Source organism: Notolabrus celidotus, chromosome 3 (genome assembly GCF_009762535.1).
Source record: "Notolabrus celidotus isolate fNotCel1 chromosome 3, fNotCel1.pri, whole genome shotgun sequence".
In the NCBI taxonomy this organism is placed as follows: Eukaryota; Metazoa; Chordata; class Actinopteri; order Labriformes; family Labridae; genus Notolabrus; species Notolabrus celidotus.
Genome location: NC_048274.1, coordinates 15,576,011 through 15,599,492, shown reverse-complemented (window position 1 = coordinate 15,599,492; position 23,482 = coordinate 15,576,011). Strand labels below are relative to the sequence as shown.

At 39.4% G+C, this 23,482-nt stretch overlaps 1 protein-coding gene across 1 annotated transcript; it reads right to left on the bottom strand.

Annotated features, from left to right (window-relative positions):
* Nucleotides 1-1,151: 1,151 nt before the first annotated feature.
* On the bottom strand, nucleotides 1,152-6,190 carry nod2 (nucleotide-binding oligomerization domain containing 2). The gene is made up of 11 exons (XM_034680450.1): nucleotides 5,999-6,190; nucleotides 5,205-5,760; nucleotides 4,771-4,897; nucleotides 2,825-4,604; nucleotides 2,619-2,702; nucleotides 2,446-2,529; nucleotides 2,256-2,339; nucleotides 2,099-2,182; nucleotides 1,756-1,839; nucleotides 1,514-1,597; nucleotides 1,152-1,322 (listed from the first exon to the last, which is right to left on the bottom strand). Exons 2-11 carry the CDS (start codon nucleotides 5,688-5,690, stop codon nucleotides 1,250-1,252), a joined length of 2,970 nt encoding a protein of 989 aa, XP_034536341.1. The 5' UTR covers nucleotides 5,691-5,760; nucleotides 5,999-6,190; the 3' UTR covers nucleotides 1,152-1,249.
* Between the last annotated feature and the right edge of the window lie 17,292 nt (nucleotides 6,191-23,482).

The window sequence follows — 23,482 nt, the reverse complement described above, 5'->3', positions numbered from 1 at the left end:
CCAAACACATACGCAACTCCACCATCCTACAAACATTCAAATCCCACCTCAAAACACACCTCTTCAGAACTGCTTTTAACTGTTAATGTTTTCATATCTACTGTGTTTCTAATTTGTTTCTTTTATGTGTCTCTTATTGTGTGCTATTTGTGAAGTGTCTTTGAGTTCTGGGAAAAGCGCTATATAAATAAAATGTATTATTATTTTTATTATTATTATTATTATTATTATTATTATTATTATTATTAACTTTTATTTTCAAGCTTGCACATTTTGTAACACAATTGAAATGAAAATGGAAAGGACATTGCTGTTTCATTTTAATTTTGGTACATATATGCTTCCATATTACTGAGGGATACTTTATTTATATGAATTCAAAGCAACCGAGCATTAAAAATTTCACTTTTTCAAATAAATATAGACATATTATTCATCAACGTTTTATATTTTTATATAAACAGTATTTATGTTTGTTTGTTTATTTATTTGCACAATTAAAAAAAATACACTGAAGTTTCTGATAGGAAATAAGTAACTGACGTAAAACAAGTCAAGGAGAAACCTATGGTGTCTCAAGGAAATTAGATTGAGACCCCCTTCCTGTTTAGTGACTTGCAGGGACAAGTTTTGTGACCCTTGGGCCAGCAGAGCCAAGGAGAGTACAATAAATAACTAGATGTTAAGATAAGTTTGGGCTCTCTAGTAGGCTATGTCACTGGCTCTCAGACCTATAAAGGGTCTTGGTCAACAGCATTCTGGGAGTCAGCAGATTTGCAGAGCTTATCTCCCAAGCATTCCAGCATATTTGAAGCCTCCACCCAAATAGTGTTGTAATATCAAAAATTCATTAAAAAATACTAAATTGACACATATAAAGTCAATAGTTCATACTAAAAATAAAATAACATAAGAATATACAAAATCAACAATTAATATAAATAGTTATCACATCAAAATAATTCAAAAGTACAAAATATGAATATGATGTGTAGGGACACCGGTTTATGAATATGTGGTTGAGCATGATGAGTATAATTAAGTAACAGTGGTTAATATTACCCAAAATAAAGGTGGATATGTTTTATGTATTTGTGTGACCCCTGAAAAAGTGGCATTTTGGTCATCTTGGCAAAAACAAAAAGACAGACTTTAGAAAATATTTTACATTTTTATTTAAAACATGTTCTGTAATAAATAGCAACTGTCTTTTAAGCTATATGAAGTCCATTGACAACCTAATGCACTATCAGAAGACCAGCCTTGGTTCACGTTGTGTCATCTCCTCAACTTCTTCCAAACTGAGGTCATTGTTTTTCAACCTGCAAGATAATAGGAAAAGACTAAATAAATCACTAACAATACACAGTCAGCTTATTTTTAGAAACAGAGCCAAAACAGGAAGAAGTGTCAACAGTTTATCTTGGCACTGAAACTGGAAGCAAGGCCACGCATTGCCCCAAAACCAGTAGTAAAACAACCAGAAGTTACATGTAGGCCATTATCCACATACCATACTGATTTCACATGAGTGTTCTGTGCAAGGGCTTCAACGAGACATTCCACTCCTCGTCTGGTTATGCAGTTCTCTGTCAGCCTTTGACAGGAAATAAGAGGGTGGGGAGAGGGTGGTGCAAAATAAGCACTACTGTACACTTATTATACATTTACCAGATCAGTCATTGGGTTGGGTTAATGCAAATGTCCCATTCATTGTCAACACATGTGCAAGTACAACCTGTTTCTAACACTTACCATAGCTCTTCCAGTGATGTACAGTTCTTGATGATGTTGGCGAGGGCACACGCTCCTGTACTGCCTACACCATTGCCCACAAGACTAGAAGTAACATAAGATTGGAATTATACTCAACTTAAGTACAATACAGCCACAAGAAGACATATTTTTAGCAGGTAAAATGTAAAGCAATCATGATTAAACTTAAAGCTCATATTGTTATCTGTTTTACATGCATTTGTGGTTAAGATGCCACTTCATGCTTAAGCAGGACATGTTTTAATACTTTAATATTTGGAACAAATTCCGTGCAGTGTATTAGGTTTATACAACATTCGTCTTTATTTTAGGCAAATACTACCTTAGCCACACCAGAGTTTTGCTGTTCTCAAGGGCGCTTGCAAGGGCCTCTGCTCCTGCATCCCCTATTTTGTTGCCCCAAAGCCTGAGAACAAAAAGAGACTTATAAAAGAACCACCAGGAGAAGCATTTCATTTTGAAGGAAGGAAGATTCTTACCCTAAAAACTGCAGTGAATGATTGACTTTCAGTCCCTCTGCCAACTGTTTTGCTCCTTTTGCAGTTATATTGTTGTTTCCTAGCCTGAAAAGAGGGAAGTTACTTTGTTATTTTTATAACACTGCACAGATAAAGTGAAGTTAAGTCAAAAATATGTAACCTGAGAGCTAAAAATACAGTATGTGCTGACCTTAGAGAGAGGAAGTCCTGCTTGGTCTTCAGAAGATGAGAAAAGTGCAGTGTACAAGCATCCGTTAGCTTATTGTTGAAGAGCCTAAAAGAAAAAATGATTATGAGAGGTGATTCATGAAATGTCATTTGTAAATTCAAAACAGTGAATTTCATCATCTTGACAGGCCTTACGCAATCTTTTGGAAGTTCCCACACTTGACTCCTTTGGCTATCAGTTTGCAGATCCCCTCATCTGTAATGTTATTATTCCTGAGGCTGATGAAATGGAAAGTAGAAGACTATAAAGCAGATTCTGCAGCATTATACTATTGTCACTGCTAATGTGCTGTTCAGTATAATGATTAGATGTTTATAAAATTCAATCATTTCATACTCACTACAGGGAATAACAAATGTGCAGGCAGGGAAGAAGCTGCTCTACTCCAACATCTCCCACAGAGTTGTTGTCCAGTTGAAGGCCGACTGGGTTCTTTAAATGCTGGAGAACATAGGCCAATGCGGTGCACTCTATTGGACCTATGTTGCAGTAGGTCAGTTTCAAGTGGTCCACCTCCAGCTTACTCATGACACCTTTAGCAATCTGGCTCTCCTGCATCTCATGGATGCACTTGATAAGCCAGACAAAGCCTGGCATTGCGTGCATGCTCTTCTTTTCTCCTTCTACAGGTTGAGGGATGGACTTAAAGTGTTTCTGCATGCCTTTAGATAGGCATCTACACACCTGTCTGCTCCTCTTCTCCATTGCAGTACTGGGGCAGCAGGGGATGAACAGGCTTCGATGGCGCTGGGACAGTAGTCCAGACACAAAGGTGGCTGTGATTTGCAAATTTGGTGTTTCTGCTGCTGTAGTTTCTCCCCCTAAAACAAACTCTTGTTTCTCAGAGGAAGGGAGGCAGGCCATGAAGCATACGCTGCTCTGACCTGCTTCCCTCATGTACCTTAGCTCAAAGAGCTTTTGGATAGTTGAGCGGTCTGTGTTATTTGACACAACAATGTAAAGTGCAGCAAAGAAACACTGCAGGGTAACATGAAGGAATTCGTAGCGTTTACTGTTGTCAAAGGACATGTCCCGGCTTTGTATAAGAAAACCCAAGCTGACATCCTTTTCAGAAACCCCACATGTCTCCAACTCAGTACCAGAGAAGACGTAACAAGAGGTTCCAATCCCCTTAAAGGCAAGTTGCCCTAAATGCAGGACTGTGTCTTTGTGTTCCTGAAGCCACTTGAACCCATCAGTGTTCTTTGTTGAGCTTTGGTGCTGAAGAAAGTGCTGTAAGATCATGAGGTAGACATCTGTGATGGTTTGTGGGCTGCCCTCTCCACAGCCTAGCAGCTCTTTATGGCACTGTGAGACGATCCAGCAGAGGACCGGACTATGACACAGTCCAAGTAATGCAGTGTTTGTCTGTAGGGACTCCAAAACCTTAGCAGCCACAGAGGGATCGCTGTGATGTTTTCTCACAAAACAGTCAATCCCACTTGGTGAAAAGCCTTTCAGGAAGACCTCTTTGCGAAGGTGTTTCTTCAAAACTGGGCCCACTGCCTCTGGGCGACTAGTAACCACTTTCCGTACTCCCTTCATTAGGGAGCCCTGGATTAAGTTGAACAACAGTATGTGAACAGGTGCACGCTGGGTGGGGCAGCAGAGCCTGTGCTCATCTGAAAAGCTTTGCTGTAGCTCATCCAGACCATCAAAAGTGAAGAGGATGAGATGTGGATGGTCTTGGATGAACTGGAAAATCTCTTCCTGCTCACGGTCTGGCCAGCAGCAGTGCTGAAAGAGCAGTTCTTGGACAGACAGTTCCCTTTGCTGTGAGTATAGCCCACGACAGCTGAATGGAAACAGAAGAAGAAAGTCCTGGAAGGCTGCCCCCCGAGCCCAAAGCAAGTGCAGCCTCTGGAGTAAGGTGCTCTTCCCACTGCCTGCCTCCCCAGACACAAGCACCGTATCAGCCTCCTCATTCACTGTACCCACCGCACCAACAATGTCCTCCAGGCCCAAAGGTCTTTGGACATCAACACAGTGATGAGCTAGTTCCAGCTGGCCTTCAGTGTAGATGTCATCCAGTGACATGTGACTCGTCCCACCATATGTACTGAGAAAGCAGGACTGAGCTGACAAAGAACTGCTGAGCTTCTTCTGATACCTTATGAATTCTGACAGAAAAAGAGATAAATGAGATGAACAAAAAATACATTATTAGTTTGTATATGTTATGTAACTCTAAAATTAGACATGCCTGAAATGGGTCTTTCAGATTTTGTAATGAGACAAATTTCAACATACTGTTATACTTTCTGTAAAAATAAAATGCTGACATACCTTTAGGAAGACTCAATTTCTCCTGGTTCAGTGGCAAACCAGAGTCTTGTTTTTGCTGAATGTACTGCAGCAAAACATTCACAGCTGATTCTCCTTTGGATCTAACATGATCAAGCAAACGCCTGGCCTGTTTGACACAGAATAGCAAAGGATTTATTTATTTTATTTATTTATAAGAGAAAGTAAGTGAATTGTGTTACCTTGCACAGAGCTAGGCTATCTTATAAACCATTTCTTCAGTCTCATGCTAGCTTAACATTTACTGTATAAACATGGGACTAATCCCTAAAACACTAAACCTGAACAGCCTAAGCTCCTAGATTACATCCCCAGTAGTTACATTACTAATCGTATTCAACAAAAAATTGGCAGAGACAAATAACAGGAAGTGCCAAACAGTTCAACTTAATTATAGATCATGGGCTGTACAGTACCTGCTGAGAGGGCGTGTATAAAGGCACAAGCACCTCATGGCTGTCTGCTGAAGTGAAGTGTCCCGATACAACAAGAGTCTTTAGAGCATCTTCAATGCAGCCTTGGAGCTTACTGACCAGAATTGGTCTTTGAGTCAATAGAGTTTGAGCAGATGTGTTCTGGTTTTCATCTTTTTCCTTTAGTTCAGAACAGCATCCAGAAAATGAGATGCCATCTCCCCGTTCTTCAGGCAGGACCTGTTCGAGAGCAGCAAGGAAGATTCCACAGGTATGCACACCCTTTGTATAAACCAAGTCGAGCAACTGCCTGGCGTTGGTGTACAGTGCCCTGCCTGGAACCTGTATATTCTGATAATCCTCCCATATGAGCTCTCCTTGGGCAAAAAGTATGTCCAGGACCTGCTCCAGATGTTCTGCTGATCCACTGCTGCACAGTGCATGCAGTATCTGTGTCCGTTGTTTTAGCACAAGCTCCTGGGCACACATGCTTTTTTCATGTCAACGAGCATACTCAGAGACATCCAGCGTGTACATATCATGCTTCCTCTGTCACATCCTGTCACATTTAATATACACACAAACATATATACGTCGTTATCATGATTGTCACCAACATCAGACTGCAACGAGTCATCAATCATTTGGGATTAGAATCATTACAAACACTGTAGCTTCTATGTTGCTAAATCCTGATCCTTTCATTTAGCACATGCACAAAACACAAGACTAATACAAGGCACTTAGCTGTAAAGCCATGAAACACAAAATAACACCTCTATTTGATCATCACTTACATTTGAGTGTCCGCAGCAAAGAACATTCTCCCCTCCATCTGTCTGTTTGACAGAAGCATTCTCTAGACTTGCCTCTTCCTCATTCCACAGCTGAAAGCGAAACTTACTCTGCTACTTGTTCTGCTGAACATTTCTGCTCCCAAGTCCCTCCTTTTAAATGGAAACTAAGACTTTCCCGCCTATTAAATTCATCTTAAAAAAAATCTCAAACACAGTCAGTGCTGTGTCTGTCACACACTAAGTTGCACCATAGGTCTGCAGACATTTGTACATCCTCTTCTTCGGGGTTTTGAGGGTGAGGGCACTGAGCTCAGAGACACCATAAAGAGGAATTACAGCTCCAGTACTTCTTGAAAATCAGAGTTGATCTCACGTATTTTCAGGAAAGCCTTTTTTTCCTGTTTAATACAGATGTATATTTCAGGGGAAAGCTTTGAAATGTTAATCAGTCACAGATGTGTGTGTAGTTTTTTGCTGGTTGCTGTTTCGTCATCCAACCACATGATGGAACTATTGCATAAAATACTCCACCCAGCCATTTCAGGATCCTCAGACTTCTCAGTTTCCGGCAGTGACATAATTCTTGTTTCCCTTTCTGACATATTTCTTTTTTCCACTTCTGCACAATTCATTGTTCCTTCTTATATCTCAGAGGCTGACTTCTTCCTGTCTTCCAAAACTCTCTTAATGTATAACACACAGTGACTTTTCAAAGGTTTCATTGGATATCCTTTTATGGTTACAAGCTGTTCGAGTCAACCTTGAAGAGTTTTTCAACATAGAAGTATGACGTGATAACTGTAGATTTGCCACAATAGTAATAGTACAGCAACTTGGAACCTGCAGCCTAGTCAGCATGCTGTGTATCTGAATTATAATCCAAGAAAAGTGTATCAACCACAACACACCCACTATTAGTTTGATTAAGTCTGCTATCCTTGGATTCTCCAATGTCAAGATTAAAAGGAAAAAGTCCAAGAATGGACACATTTGGACGAACAGATTAAGTATTATAATTCTCCCTCCTAAGCTTCATGATTAGTTTATTGTTTCTGCTCTGCGCCTCGCAGATGAAAATCCTCAATCACACAAAGGCAAGAGTAATCAAAGACAGACTGAAATAAAACTTTCAAAAGTAAGTTTCTTTTTTCCTTCTTCTTCTTCGTTTTCTTTTTTTCTTCTCTTGCTCCTAGTCTTAGAAACAAGCGACTCCACCAAAGGGAGTGTAATGCAGAGTGCTCTCTGCCAGGCATCCTACATGAAGCTCCAACGTGGAGTTGTGACATTCAAATCACAGTAGGGGGTCCAGAAAAGTTTGGATGGGTAAGAAAGAAGGTAAGACTTTGTCAATAAAAAAAGTATAGTCATAATCCCATAAGACTTCTCTGAGTATTTCTGTCCTGTGTTTAAACAGAATTCTTTCACCTTGTGTAAAGGCAAGAGAGTTATGCGGCTCCAACTTCATCCTTTCAGACAATTTAACCTTCTTCATTATTAATAAGGAGCTATTTGAACCTGTTTTGCCAAACCACGTTAAAAAAAATCAGCTTTTTATACACATGGCCACAAGCTGTTACCCATTAGCTTTGGTTTTCTAACAAACAAATACTGAATTTAGTCTAAAGTGTTGTTGTTTTTTGCTTATGTGTATTTCAGTCCATCATCTTGCCAGCAACTGGGTCAGCTATGTAGAAACTAGAATAATAAGTTTGGATGAGATTCCTTTGGAGAGGTCAAACTACTACTGCTGGGTAGAAACAAGTCTTTGTGTTTTTTCAGGTAGATCCACAGAGGACAATAGTAACTACTAGTGTTCTTTTTTTACCACAGACATGAAGAAAGGTCATCTTAAACTCCTGTCTACTCCTCAGCAGTTTATCAGACACAAGACATGTCTTTCTCCATATGGAGTCAGTTCATCTCTATGTTCTACTGTAAAGGGCTGCCCAGCACTTCATAACTTTGTCCACCCAAGTTAACTTTTGAAGTGAATGTCAATAAATAACAGCACAGTTCAGAGCCGGATCCAGAGATGGAATACTTTGGCTCCGGTCTTTCTTTCTGTGCAGATATCAAAAGCACATGTGGTGAGCTCATTGTCGGCCAGGTGCACTGATGTATTATTTTGCATATCACGTCTTCAACATAGTCTCAGGCAAATGCAAGGTGTTGCATAACCTTGTATATTTATGTTTAAACAAAACCCGACCTCTCTGTCAAAATTGTGAATTTTGAGTAAAGTCACTTTTGTATCATAGAGATTAGTATAATATAATGCACATTGTTATGATACATACAATATTGAAACCAAAGATTCCATCAGCACAAAGCAAAACAAACACTTTTTAAACTGTTTTACTTTTTAAAACAAACAACTCTGAATGTGTTTCTATCATGTAACCGCCACAGAAATTGGAAAGGGATGGTGCACTATTTTTCTTGAGGTCAATGTTGACATTCAACCGAAATTGTTTTTCCAGAGAGTTATTGGTTGCTTTTCAAATCAATATCTTCCCTCTTTGTTTTGGACTGGAAAGCTTGCAGAGGAGGAACAGTAATGCGAAAGAATAAAGGTTTCCCTTTTTAAAAAAAAAGGGAATCTTTCACATACAGGACATGCAAATAGCTTAGTTTTCAGTACTGGGGCTAGGATAGGTTGCCACTTTAAAGTGCTATCAGAGATCATTTATGCAGTGACTCTTTGGTATTTGTGTTATTGAGATGGATGTACTTGTGTGTCCAGAGTGTTAGGTTCACTTATTGTGTTTCTCTTACTACAACAACATATATACCTCCACATATGCTTGTCTGAGGGTATGGATGTGGTTAAGATAGAACCATAGGTTAAGTCATTTATTATTATTTTTATCATGTACTTTAAACTCTTAACCACCACACTGCATCTGATTGGAACTGTCAATTAAGCTGGACCATACCTTATTTGATTGGAGTCTTTATATGGAGAACTAGAATTCCAGACCTTTAAATGGATTATGATAGGATTAGTATTTAGGTACTGAGTTAAAATGGTCTTGTACTTATATAGCACTTTTCTGACCACTCAAAGCACTTTTTACACTACTTGTCACATTCACCCATTCACACAACATTCACTCACTGATGGTATAGGCTGCTATAGTAAAGGGCCACCAGTATTAGCTAATCTCATTCATACACATTCGACTGCTGGACAACAGTGGGAGTAATTTAGGGTTCAGTGTCTCATGTGACTGTAGAAGCTAGGATTGAACCGCCAACCTTCCGATTGATTCCGACCGACTTTACCCACTGAGCGAAAGCCACCCCAAAATGGAGATGGATGTTTTGGGTCGGCAGTAGATCAGTCTTTAAGGACTCAGATTGGGAACCAGAGGGTTGCCAGTTTCAGTCCAAGTGTGGAACAAGTTTGGAAGTGGGCTGGTAGCAAAAGAGGTGCCAGTTAATTACCTGGACACTGCTGAGGTGCCCTGAGCAAGGCACTAAACCCCTAACAGCTTGGAGGGGCTCATCCGTGTATAAGCCCCCTCACTCTCACATCTCTCCATTAATGCATGTCCATAGGATCCTGTTTGAGTGTGTGTGTGTGTGTGTGTGTGTGTGTGTGTGTGTGTGTGTGTGTGTGTGTGTGTGTGTGTGTGTGTGTGTGTGTGTGTGTGTGTGTGTGTGTGTGTGTGTGTGTGTGTGTTTGTGTGTGTTTGTGTGTGTGTGTGTGTAGCAACTCCAGGGTGAAAAAATTGGAACTCCCTCTTGGGGTTAGTTAAAGTCTATCTTCTTCTTATCTTCTTCCTACAATAAGGTCCAAGGCAAACGGGCACATGTGCATTAGACTTTTCATATTTTGAATGGCTGTACAAAAAACTTTCAGCAAATATGTAGCTCATACCTTAAGAAAATATTTGAATTGATCAAAATTTGGAGATGGTTTACATTTCAAACACCTTGACACAAACATTTTTGCCTTAATTTTTTACATTGTGTTTGAAAAAGGGTAGAGAGCAATGACAGTAACAGATGGGTCAAGTGAGGAAAACAGTAAGTCATGCTGCATGTTAACAACAGGCCTTAAAGTTCCTCTGAGATGAACGGTTGATACATAAAGATCAATGATTAACTGAGACCTTCACAGTCAAAGGATCACAACAGAAAGTCAAACTGAAGCGATGAGGATATTCAGGCATTAAATTGACTCTTTCATTGGAAGGATTAGTGTATCATTGGAAAAGGTCCCCTTAAGCCAGAAAAAAAGAGGTTTCCAACAGAGGAAGTGGATGGCAACTCTTTCAGAGGAGCACGTGTGAATGACAATGTGTGTCCGTGTGGGTGTGCGTGTCAATCAGGATTTAATTGACAGGAACATTAAAGCTTACATCTGAGAACCCCCTTTTTTTCTAGTAGCAGTCAAGTTGAAGTAGTCTGGTCTCCAGCGTCTGCCCAAAGTTTGGGGTGCTGAGCTCAAGGTTAGCACCGGCACCCTGCTGAGCGTGCGCTGTCTGAGATGAGTCCTACTTGTTGGACATTCATTATCAAACTCTGTTTGCTCCTTTCATCTGCAGCTCTCTGCAGCACTCAACGTAAACTACAGAGGCACCTTGCAGCTTGACATCTCTCCATTCACTCTGTACCTTAAACAGCATGCTGCCACATCAAAGAGCTGCGGCTGCCTTTGATGTTGCAAAAAGAAAGAGCTCCAATGATCTACTAAAAACCAATGCAACTTTCTGGAGCCTTGTTTTATTCATTTGATACCTCCAGAAGTCTGGAGTCTACTCTAGAAGTCCAGACAGTAGATTTGTAATTTGGAAAAGTTGATCTCTGCTCTTAGCAAAATGACAAAATAAAGAACTGTTGGAAAGAGACTCTACTACCTTTTATCTGACGGAGGTAGATTTGTGTTTCAGCATTGCATATCCTTTAGCTGTTATTTCTCATACAAGTGAAAGGGACGGTATAAGAAAGCTTCAGCCTTTAAAGCTATATAAAAAGTTTGGCAGACATCTCTATAAATATTTGAACCCTTTAAACAAAATATCCTGATAATGGATGCATAAATTGATGATATTGAAAATCATGACAACCGTTTTTTGTTTTTTTTCAATTAAGCAATTATTAATTGAATCATTTAATGATATTTAACTAAGTAACAATGTATTTAAACTGTATTTGTTGACAAAATATGATAGAAAACAGTAGCAAAGCCCATAATATGTAAGTTCATACAAGGCAACCACTTTCAACTATAGCTTTAAATGAGGCACAATTATTACTGAAAACTATGATCTGTGCTCGATTACTCTTCCTCATGGACGTCGATGACGCAATAGTTGTGCCACTAGGAACTGAAATTGAAATGTAAAACTGAATCTGAATTTTGCGAACTGAAATTTTTTTTTTTTTTTTGAATTTAAGGAAAATAGAGAGTTGAATTTTCAAATAGGTTAAATAAAATTTAAAATCAAATAAATTCAGTTTCAAAACATTCATTTCAATTTCAGATCATGCTTTTCAAATTCAATGATATTATTCAATTTCAGTTTCTAGTGGCACAAATCTGAGCCCATACACAATGTGTGATTCATTTGTGGAATATCTCTTGCACCACTTAAATATGAAGCTTAAGTTTTAGTAGTTCCTGTCACTAATGATGCTAATGGTGCTTTGCTGGGGGGGGCAGCATTTGTCTTGATGACAGAAAAAGAATCAATAAACTGGTGAGAAAGGCTGGTTCTGTAATTGGGATTACCCCTGACTCTTTTAAGGTTACCTTGGAGAAGAGAACTAGGACCAAGTCAAAAACTGTCCTGGTCTTCGAAGGTAATCCTCTGCACAATGTTTTTAATGGACTGAGAAGCTCCTTCAGTGAGCGACTGGTGATGCCGCAGTGCCCCACAGAACGTCTTAGAATGTCCTATGTTCCTGCAGCAGTCAGATTTTTTAATGAACACTTGAAGCCATGGATCTGACCCATAGCTGTTAATTATGCCTCAAATGGTGTGACTGTGTTATTTGTTTATTCATTTGTTTGTTTTGTTACTGTATTGTGTATTGTTTGTTGATTCTGTGTATAGACCCTTGTGGCATATAAATTTCCCCCCACAGGGGATGAATAAAGTTCTCTAATCTATTAATAATCTAATCTAATCTGGGGGATTGTCACAAAATGGACAAAGCTTCATTTATTCTTTTATTCTGCATGTTCACTCCTCCCTCAGACATAGAAAAGATTGATAGCTGCTTCTCTACTTTCTTACTTATTTTATTGCATGAATGGAAATTGTCTACATTTCTACTCTATCAAAAAAAGAATAGCCTCTAACTCCAGAGCATTAGCACTAAACAAAACAGCTCTCCCCTGGTGCACGCTCAGTGTGGATTTAATACCGATAATTACGATTTATCAAATATAAAGAGGGAAACGTCAAGAGTGAATTGTGACATTTCAGGCAAATGGCTACCGAGTCAGGCTAACTGAACTTGGTAGCAGTTTGTTGGTCTGTTTCCTAATTGAATGAACTTGACAATAATTGAAGGGTTTTATTTTTGCCCTTCTTTGCCCACATAAAAGACTGCCATGCCAATTAGCTTTAATTCTTCTTACCCCTCTTTCTTTTTATGCTCTTGAGTAGGCAGGAACCGGCATATTCCGATCATTTGCATTATCTAAAGCGAATCTGCTTTGAAGTTGTGAGATTCTGAAAGAAAAAGGATCCACTTATCCCACATGAAAAAATGTTCAAAGCTCATAAATTCACTGGAACAGATGTACATTATCATTGGATGTGCCTTTTTTTTTCTTTTCTTTGCTCTTGTATTGGTAATAGACTACCTCATGTCCTTCTCATCCTTAACGTCTAGCATGTTGCCTTTACAGAAGCTCGCACCCTGCTGTGCCAATCCACACTTCAAAGCTCTCTGTCTATCTGCTGGAAACAAAGCACACAGAACATATTATGGCACTCTCTCATTTCTGCATATTTAAGTCCATATCACTGCTCTTTCTGCCAGTGGCTACACAGAGATAAAGTACTTTTCTACCAAAGGAGACCATTTCCTGTAACCCGCTTTTCCCAACAATACACATATACAACACAGTGCAAATGAACAGGAAAGGGTTATCCTCTTATACTTACATTTGATGTTGGAATTCATCACATTCACAAAGCTTTTCGTTAAATATGAAAATAAATATGAAAAAACCAAAGGGTGGCCTGGAAAAGATTTTAAAAAATAAATAAGTATGTTTCTTATTGACTATTTTTGATCCATTGTGCATGGGCATCATAGTGGGGGTAAAGCAGGCCTAACTCTCCAAGGCCCACTTGAGAAAAGAGGCCCTTGTTGGGACTGAAATGAAAATGTAGTTTTCGTTTGTTTGTTTTTTCTCTGCGATGTAACTTCTTGAAATTCTTCATCGTGAAGTCTCACTCTGAAACCCCTCTCACCCTTTCAAATGCGCAAATGGTTTGATCCACCACGCCATATGCATTCTGAAATCCTCATGAAGCAATCCTGGGAAAGTCCTTTTTAAATTTACAACTTTTTCTTAATTTGATATTTTTCCCAGTCATATTTCTTGGTCAAGTTCAGAAACATTGCTGTATATCACAATGCCTCCTGTTTTGTTGCATTGTTTCCAGTCTTGAGAGGGTAACTTTTCAAATGCGTCTTCAAATAACAATTTTTTTTAATTTTAAAAAGTAATCTGATAACTTAAGTTAAAACACTCTGATAACATGACATTTTTTATTTTTTTTTTTAGTTATATTTTTGGGCTTTTTTCGTCTTTATTGACAGTACAGCTGAAGAGAGACAGGAAATGCGGGGATTAGAGAGAGGGGGAAGACATGCAGCAAATAGTCGACCGGCCGGGAGTCGAACCAGCGACTTCCGAGATGAGGACTATATCCTCAATATATGGGGCGCTTAGACCACTAGGCCAGCAGCGCCTCAACATGACATTTCTTAACGTACAAAAAATACTTTAACATACATTAATAGTATTTGTTCACTTATACTGACAGACTGCCATTAGTCCTCCATAAATACCACCTCAAAACTACCAACATCACTTTACTTAATGAGTCGAGGCAAGTTTAGCAGAGACTATACAGTAGTTAGTTGATTGTATTACAACTGAAACATAGTGTATTTATCCTACCTTCTTGTACATATATGTCAATGTTTGAAAAAGTTTGGCGTGTAGACATGAAAAAGGACTTTAGATGCTTCCTCTGCCGTTGTTATTGAACTCTAGATCTCAGGCTGTTACACAAAGTTAGAGTTCTTCAAGTCTGTAATGGCCATGAGCCCACTGGATGTATTGTTGTAGTAATTAGGCTGAGGTGGTGGGGCCCAGTGTGACATCTTTTCTTCTCATGCTTTGGTAAACTTGTTAGACACCTACGATATAATCAAACTATACATTTTGTACTTACTATAGTAAAAAGAAATAAGCGTCCTCCTGAGCATTTGCAGTTATAAGGGTAAGTGAATTATCATTTTTAGACTGTAGTCTTAAATACCTCTGTGCTGTGCAGCACTGAGAGCAGTACTCCCCTTATTGCTGCTCTTTATTTTCTTCAGTATAAGGCGTTCAGGTCTCTGGAGTGATTTCTCAGTGTAATTGCTTTAGATAATACTCATCTATAAATTATCATGCGCCATTAGCTCTGATATAGTGACTTCCTGAGCTCTAAGCTGCAGACCTTAGCTCACTTTGTTCAGATATAAGCCATCCATGGATCCTCTGTTCTATGAAACTGGGACCTTTAGGTGTTGGACTACTGTTGCTTTGAGCCTTTTAGATATTTATGTGGCGAGTGGTGCTAGCAATCAGATGCTTTACTCAAAGCAGCTGTCATTTAAATATCCATATGACAATGTTTCAAATTACAGTGTGAAAACAGTGTCTCCATATGAATAGGGGCTACATGATTAACCTCCCAGGAGTTAACACCCAAACCTGCTTGGTTCTTAATAGATACATTTTAGGAAGCCTAATCGGAAACCTGACAGCTGTGGTTCACTTTCACTACTCTCACTTTGACTTTTTAAACTAAAAGTGGCAGATATATGCTCCTTGTTCAGCACCAAATGCCAAACATGAATATTTGAGCACCATCCATCCATCTTCTTCCGCTTATAGGTCCGGGTCGCAGGGGCAGCAGTCTTAGCAGGGAAGCCCAGACACTCCTCTCCCCGGCCACTTCCACCAGCTCTTCTGGGAGGATACCAAGGCGTTCCCAGGCCAGCTGAGAGATATAATCTCGCCAGCGTGTCCTGGGTCTTCCCCGTGGCCTCCTCACAGACGGACATGCGGGAGCCCTCCTGACCAGATGCCCGAACCACCTCATCTGGCTCCTCTCGATCCGGAAGAGAAGCGGCTCTACTTTGAGCCTCTCCCGGATGTCTGAGCTCCTGACCCTATCTCTAAGGCTGAGCCCAGACACCCTGCAGAGAAAGCTAATTTCGGCCGCTTGTATTCGCGATCTCGTTCTTTCGGTCACTACCCACAGCTCGTGACCAAAGGTGAGGACTGGAACGTAGATTGACCGGTAAATTGAGAGCTTTGCCTTCTGGCTCAGCTCTCTCTTCACCATAACAGACCGGTACAGCGTCCGCATCACTGCAGACGCCACCCCAATCTGTCTGTCAATCTCACGCTCCCTGAATATTGAGCAATGAAAGTCAAAATAATTCTATGCTAAAGTGGTGGAGGGGACCAAAATTAGAGCTCAAAGCCAATGAGAATTGGCTCATTTCACATCACAGCTCTATATATTTGCTAATAAAGCTTGTTCAGTCTGTGAATAAGCAACTGTTTGCTAACCAGTTCACTTCATAAACTTCCTCATAACTTATTCTGGATGCCAGCAAGTGAATACAATTATCTGCTATTAGTCAACTTATAAGAGAGTTCTTAGTTAAAATCTGAAATTGAATTTGTGTTGGCAAATTTCCAAAGCTAATTTAAGTCCAAACTTGTAAAAACATGTTTCAGAGCCCTCACTCTTGTACCTGACACACTTATAAAGAGTCCCACACCAAAGAGATTGAGCAGCAGAGACAGGCTTACAGATGAGAGGAAGGACGCCGTCTTCAGTTCTGTCATTTCAAAAGGCGTGAATGCATTATCCAACCGTTACCCTGCACCGGAGAAGAAAATCTCCATGAACACCAAGGCTATTACCAACATATGTGAGGAGTTGAAAGGAGTGCAGATCAAAGTCAAAGTGGGAAAAAAAACCGAAGAAAATGTTGAAAAAAATAAATAAATAAAAGAAGAAGAAGAAGAAGAAAAAAGTTCTCATGCCAAGCTACAAAGAAGAGAGGCTGCAGGAGGATACAGTAGGAAACGGGCCCTTCGGCTATACAGCATCCGAGACTTGCAATGAGGATGCAAGAAAAAAGATTCCAAACATTTATTTTTTACACATATCACTGCAGATGACAGAGAGTTCTGGGTTCAAGATGCACAATGGGCTTTTTATGCAACAACAAAACCATGGCTCATCAGTTCAATGTGCACTCAGACTAACTCAGAACAAGAGCTTGTATAAGTTCTAACTCTAACTTTATTAAGCTGTAAAAAAAAAATCATGTGGTTTCTTGACTAAAAGTTGGATCTCTTAATGCTTCTTCTCCTAATTGGTGTCACCTTCTCCCAGTTAAATGTGTCTCGACTATCGTTGCTTTATTAGTTAAAGCAATACAGCAAACATAGACTGTATAAACATGGACGTAGACTCAGTGACGTCATCCATTGGTCTCTGAAGTGAGGTTTTGAAACCCAATGATTTAGGTCGCCAAATGATGACCACATTTTTGGTAATCCTAGCATGAAGCAAAGAGATGGAGAAGAAGCTGGCCTTTAATAGTGACAATGTGCACACCTGCAAGTCAAATCACCCACACCCCTAACTATGCCTTACTATGCAAAACTAATAACCTAAATATCTTAAAATTCAACGACTTAAATAAAATCACCCCTCAGTAGCTGTGTAGGGATAGAGAAATAGGATATTTAGAGCAAACCTTTTTTTCTTTGTACCAGGTTGTAAACATGTTTATTCCTGCTCTACAACTGGGCATTTAAATATGGGTGTTAATGGGGATGAATGGGCTTCTGGAGCAGGCCTCAAGTGGACACTGGAGGAACTCCAGTTTTTACCACTTCCACATTGGCTTCATCTTTCAACATTGGAGGTTGCCACTTGATGGCCAGTGTGGAACTTGCTATAAGCATATGAAACAGTGCTGCTTGTATTTTTTTCAGGGTATTCTCTTTAAAAAAAAAATAATATATATCACCAAATGTTTTTGTCTATACTTCAGATAAACCTTCTGGGGATAAAGTTTAACACTGATGATGTTTTCATTCTGGCCTCTTATGACTCCATTATGACTCCATGCACAGCAACCCTTTATTCACTCTTTACATTATGTAGCTAAGTGAGTCTGGTTTTAGAAAAATATTTTTTTAAATCATCTAAAATGTCAAAAGCAATCTTATTGACTTGTTGATATCCAGTATTTTCATTGCAGAATGCTATGCAATGCATCTTATTGCACAGTGATGGTGCTTTTAGTCTGATGAAAAGCTTTATTTTGTAGGAGATCCTGTGCTTTTTGATAGACTTAATGCTACAAAGCCATTTCTTCTTTGTTTTTTTGAGTGTGTGTGATTTGTATGCTTTCGTACTATTCAAACCAGCAGGATAGGTGAGCAAAGTAAGCTTGTCTCATCATAGAGAGTGACTTTAAATGTGAACTTAATTCCAATAAATGGTGCAGAAATGTAGTTTAATTTTGAACTCAGTAGAAAACCACTTTATAGAATTATTTTTAAAGAAGAGATTAAACAAAACAGCAATAATCATTAAAACTTAATTATTTAAAAATGACTAATTTGACTTTAATTTCCTGATCTACGAACTGAAGTGGGTTCCAAAGTAAAACCAAAGTGGAATTACTTTTTTAAACTTGAAAAAAGCTTACAAACACTTACCATATTTGTAAAATACTGTGTAAAAGAAATTAACATTATATAACTTATCTGTAATGTAAAAATTGTTAAATAAAAAAAATGTCTACCATCACGTAATAGCACCCATGCTTCATTACAGCAGATGCTTTTAATAGCTGAAATGTGTAAAGCAGCAGTAATAATAACCTGGTAAGCTGTGTTAGGACAGAAACCATTTGTAATGATGATACAAGTTCTTTGGGTTACACTGCCTTGCTTACACAAATAGCTGTGTTCGTGAGAGGAGGGCATATCACATTGCCAAGAGGCAGACTCTCTGTGGTTGCCCCGACCGGAGATAAGCTGCTAAGCTGCAGATGAAAGTGTGAGTGCATGTAGAGAGTGTGGCGTGGTGAGCAGCTGTGGTCAGCCAGATTTGGGAACCCTCAGTGACACCACAGTTAAGATACAGCAGAGAGGAGCTTTACTTTGCTACACACACACAGACACACACACACTCATCACAACAATCCAGCTGAGTTATTGAAAGTAAAGACAAAAAATAGACAAAAGGAAAATATACAATGCCAAAATGAACAAAACCCATGAAAAGTTTGATCAACTTAAAAGATAAATCTTTACTTTTACAACAAATTGATCAAAATTTAGTGTGGTTTCAGAAAAGCATGCAAAGGCATGAGTAAACATGTCCTAAGTACATGCCCTCTCTCACCCAAATCCGATGTCATCCTGTTTTGATCTTAATAGCTCCATATGGCAAAAAAGCATCTCAGTCATACAGTGGATCTCACTGTCACCTCACAGTAAGGCTTTGAGGCTTTTGTGTATGGAGTGCATGTTCTCTGTATGCGACTGTGTGCTGTTGGTGAAACAGAGGATATCAGTATTCCTTGTGAATTGGGATTTCTGAAACTCTGCACAGTGTAAATACATATATTTATGGATGGATGGCCTTATTAATTGCTCCATATATATATCTTCAATATAAACCAAAAGGTTTAAGATCATGGTTTTCTGTATTGCAGCCATGTGTACTTTAAAGAGAGGTTCCACTGGTTCTAACCAAGCGGCAACCTCCGGTCTAAAAAAAAGTCCAATGAGGAATTGCTAAAAACTGCAGTTCATCGAGGATCCACTTGAGGCTGGCTGCAGAAACACCGGAAACCATATACACACAGCCGATCTTTACAGCAGAAATAAACATGTTTACAGCCTGGTACAAAAGACGAGTGTAGTCTGGATAGCTTATTTCTCGATCGGCACACACTGTAGGGGGGGGGTGAATTTTTTCCTAACACGGCAATTTCAAAGATATTAAGATTACTAGTCTTCCAATGAGAGGCACAGCTGACATGATTGACAGGCGGGAACACTGTAGCTGTTGGCTAGGAGGCTCAAAGCCCGCCTCTTTACGTCACAATCGCTTGACAGCAGCAATATGGCTGCCGTCGATGATTGGCTTCAAAACAGCGCTTCAGAAACAGACGGGTGACGTCAAGGATACTACGTCCATATTTTATACAGTCTATGGTTCGAACAGAGATTGGAGTAGGACATCTACATGCCACTGCAAATGCAACATGTGAACGTTCTTCAGATTTTGGAGGTATATAAAATTAGCCTAGCTTAGCATTAGGACTAAAGAAAACAGCTAGACATGAAGGTGCATAAATTTACCAAAATGAAATACCCACTTGACAGTACATTTTTGTCTGTTTTTCAGAAAGAAAACATAAAAAATGACACTTACGTTTTTTAACCCTCCTGTTATGTTGCGGGTCAAATTGACCCTTTTTATAACTATACCTATTTTAGGTAATATATGCCTTCCAAATCAGCTAAATGCAGCATAAAAATCTGGGCAGCATGTGACAGAAGAGGTGTTGTGTTCATTTATCAACATCACTTCTAAATTTAAAATAAAATTAACAAAAATCTTTGTCATGTAAAGCTATTGTATTTATATTTAGGGCTTTCAAATGTATATTAAAAAAAGTTTTAACATGAATTTTAATGAAAAACGAGCGAGTTGACCTCATTGAACTATGATCTGTGAGAATTAAAGAACACCAATGGACCAAATCTTGATTTAAATGGTTAGTAATGGAGTTAAAAATGAGATTAAAAAAAATGTGTATTGGGATTTGGTGTTCTGACACTTTTGGATAATTGAATATGCCTAGGGTCAAATTGACCCAGGAACATTATGGCTGTCCCAGAGAAACGAACATAACAGAAGGGTTAAATGGTATAATTTGATGGATGGAAACAAATATGTCTGTGTAAGTATAAACAACCACGAAAGACAAAAATAAATAAATAAAATGAGCCAGACGTCGGTGTTTTAATAAGGAACAGGTTCATACTTTAATAAAAGGGTATTTCCCCTTGGCACAGATCTGCTATCAAATAAATAAAGCAATTAATCAAATACAATCTATATAAACTAAACAAGTCATGAAAAAAACATTAAGAGGAGGAGAGGGGGATTTAACAGCTAGTGCTAAACAACTTTTGTTTTAACAAACACCAAGTGAGAGTGTGTCTGTGTGTGGTGAGAGAGACAGATTGTGTTAGAGAGTTAAGAGGGATTGGCATGGTGGAGTCTGGAGTACTAAGTGACAGAAGGAGAGTGAGATAGCTTTACGTTTATTTATAAATAAGCCTTTCATTCTTTCTTCATGATGCTGGTTTGTCCATTCTGCAGTCCATTTTATACATATTATATTTCAAATGTCCATCGATCGGTGATATAAAAAAATGAAGAGGTGGAAAACATCCTGTGTTAACATGGAAGAGTGGCTTTAAATACTGACAGCTCTATACAAAAGAGGAGAATGGTGAATGCAGAGACATGACATGATTTGATGCACATCTAGGTATGAAAAGAGGCATTCTTAGTTTGACATAAAAAACAGTCTGGTACATTTACATGGATTTTTTTTAAAATCCAAAAATATAGATATATTGCCACAGTAGGAAAAAAAAGACAGAGGAGGGATTTTGACAGTAGCCTGAAGGTTAAAAAGTCTCCAAAGGAAGTTTATTCCCCAGCGCGTCCTGTAAACTGTGACAAAACTCTTACAAAAAATACTTCTCCAACTCTCCACAAATACTTTTGAGGTGCTCTTAAGCAAGGCATTTCCCCTCCAGTTGCTCCAGTAATGTTGCTTTGAAGTCAACCATATGAAAGCGTGTTTCCCTCTCTGTGACTTCAGGTAATTGTATGAATGTGAAGCAGGACATGAAAAGAAATATGGAGTTCTGTGTGTTCACTGAAACTCTCTCGGGGTAAAAGAAGTTAAAAAACTGCAGCCTTGCTGTGGCTCTGATCAGGCCTTTCACCCAAATTCCTTCAGAAGCTCTCGCTCACCGTGTCCAATCGGACCACCCTGCAGGAGTAGCAGCCGCCTGTGTGCCGTCCGTTCATGCAGCCAAACTACCAATTCCACACTACTTAAATTTGGAGTCACACTGCTACAGTATCAGCACTGTTTTGAGTGATGGGGAAACCACTGACAAAGAAGTCACAAAGTTATGAGGGCTCCAGCATTGGGACTACTTGTCCGGGTAAAGCAGTGTGAGGTGAGGAAGCTGAGGTATGGAGCGCAGCTGTGATCCCCTTTAGGGATCAACGCTGTTTGTAACCACCGGCTCCCGTGAGACGAGCCGCCTGACTGGTGCCTCTGCTAAAGGACAGCCTGCAGCTGTGAGAGGACACCACAGGGCTGGGGACCAGACTGGCATACACTGCATTCTTGCTCATCACAAACAAACGTGCACGCTGGTAGCAAACCAACAGTCAACATGGAGGAAGTAGTTTGAAGACAAGTGGAAACTGTGATTTGGTTAACATAATCCAGCTACTGTTAACAACATGGAGTGCCTTTATTTTGTCAGGTGATCAACACCCTTACAATCATGTCTCAGTAGGGTTACGAAATTCCGGGAATTTTCAAAGTTGGAAACTTTGCATTGGAATTGGGAGTTTATGGGAATAAACGAAGGTTGGCTCTTAATAGGGAACTTAAATATAGTTGAGGAAAATATATTTTTAGCATAATCCTGACTGAAACAACCAGATTTCATGCAAGTACAGTTGAATATGTATGCTATTCCTCAATCACATGCACATAGCACACTGCTTACTGCAGGGCTATTGAGACCACGGCCCCTACATGCACTTTTTATTTGCATGTTGAATGGGACTTTTTTGGAAGGGGAGGGGCTCATTTCATTAAACATTTTGAATGGGACTTTGTTGGGATTGCATTTTTGTTAATTTTTTGAAAGGGTTTGGTCGGGGGGATGAGTAATATTTAACTCAACTTTCATGTTTTTGTACTTCAATGAAATAATGGATTGTTCAAGAAAATATTTAAGACTCGATAAAGTTCTACTTACTCGATAAAGTTCTACTTACAAATAAATCTGTTTTAATTGTATCATTTTGGATGGATGTCTGCTTATAACAAAACAAATATTTATGCTTGGATATGATACCTTTCCATTAAATTCCCAATAAATTCCCATAATTTCCAATTTGGAATATTTCCAAAATTCCCCGGCTTAACTTCCCATGGAAGTTTACCGGAAATTTTCCACCCATGTGCAACCCTATGTCTCAGTTCAATCAATCACTGCTTTCCATGTTGGCCACACACACACACAGACACAGACACAGACACACAGACACACAGACACACACACACACACACATCTGCATGTTTACAGCAATGCCTGTTGAGCATGCAGGATGGGCAGAGGCTGGCAAGTGAGCAGCAAAAGTGAGTTATGGGTCTAGTAGAGACTGTGGGCCGGGCCCAGTGTTATCCAGCACCAGAGGAATGGGACAGCTGAAAGAGCCGCCCCCCCCTGCCCAGCAGCACCACAAACAGAGCCTTGTTGGCTGAGCTCTGAGGCCACATGACCGCACGGTGAAAGACCTGCGGACAGCTGGCGGACAGGAGGATGCCATGGAAACAGAGGGAGCAGCCGTGTTAACTCAGGGCCAGAGAGAGAGAGCTGGTTCAGGGTAGAGCTAGCCAAACAGTCTGAAAAAGGAAAGTCCAAAATGCTGAGTGTGGTGCTGCATGGGCAACTTCCAGCTGTGATTATTTGTAAATATGGAGGTGAAAAATACGTACATGCTTAGACCAATAATTCCCTTCATAATTAAGTCAAAACCTCTCTAATAAATAAAAAAGCCCGGTCTAACTTGCTCCATTCATCAAGTTATAAGTTGTTTCACTTTATGCAAAAAGATCTCTTCACTGCTGAGGTATACAAATAAAAAACACAGCTGGCACGGAAACATACGAGGAGCTTTAAATGGAGGTATTTTAAAGGGCAGTTGCTGAGGAAACAAAGGTAGCTGGGGTAATTTGAAATTTTCAGCAATATTAGAAATGTTAGTTTTTAGTTTTAAAAGATGTTTGTTTCATTTTCATCCAGAACCTGCCACGCATTAAATTCTAGGACAGCGTGGCAGTCGTTAAAAC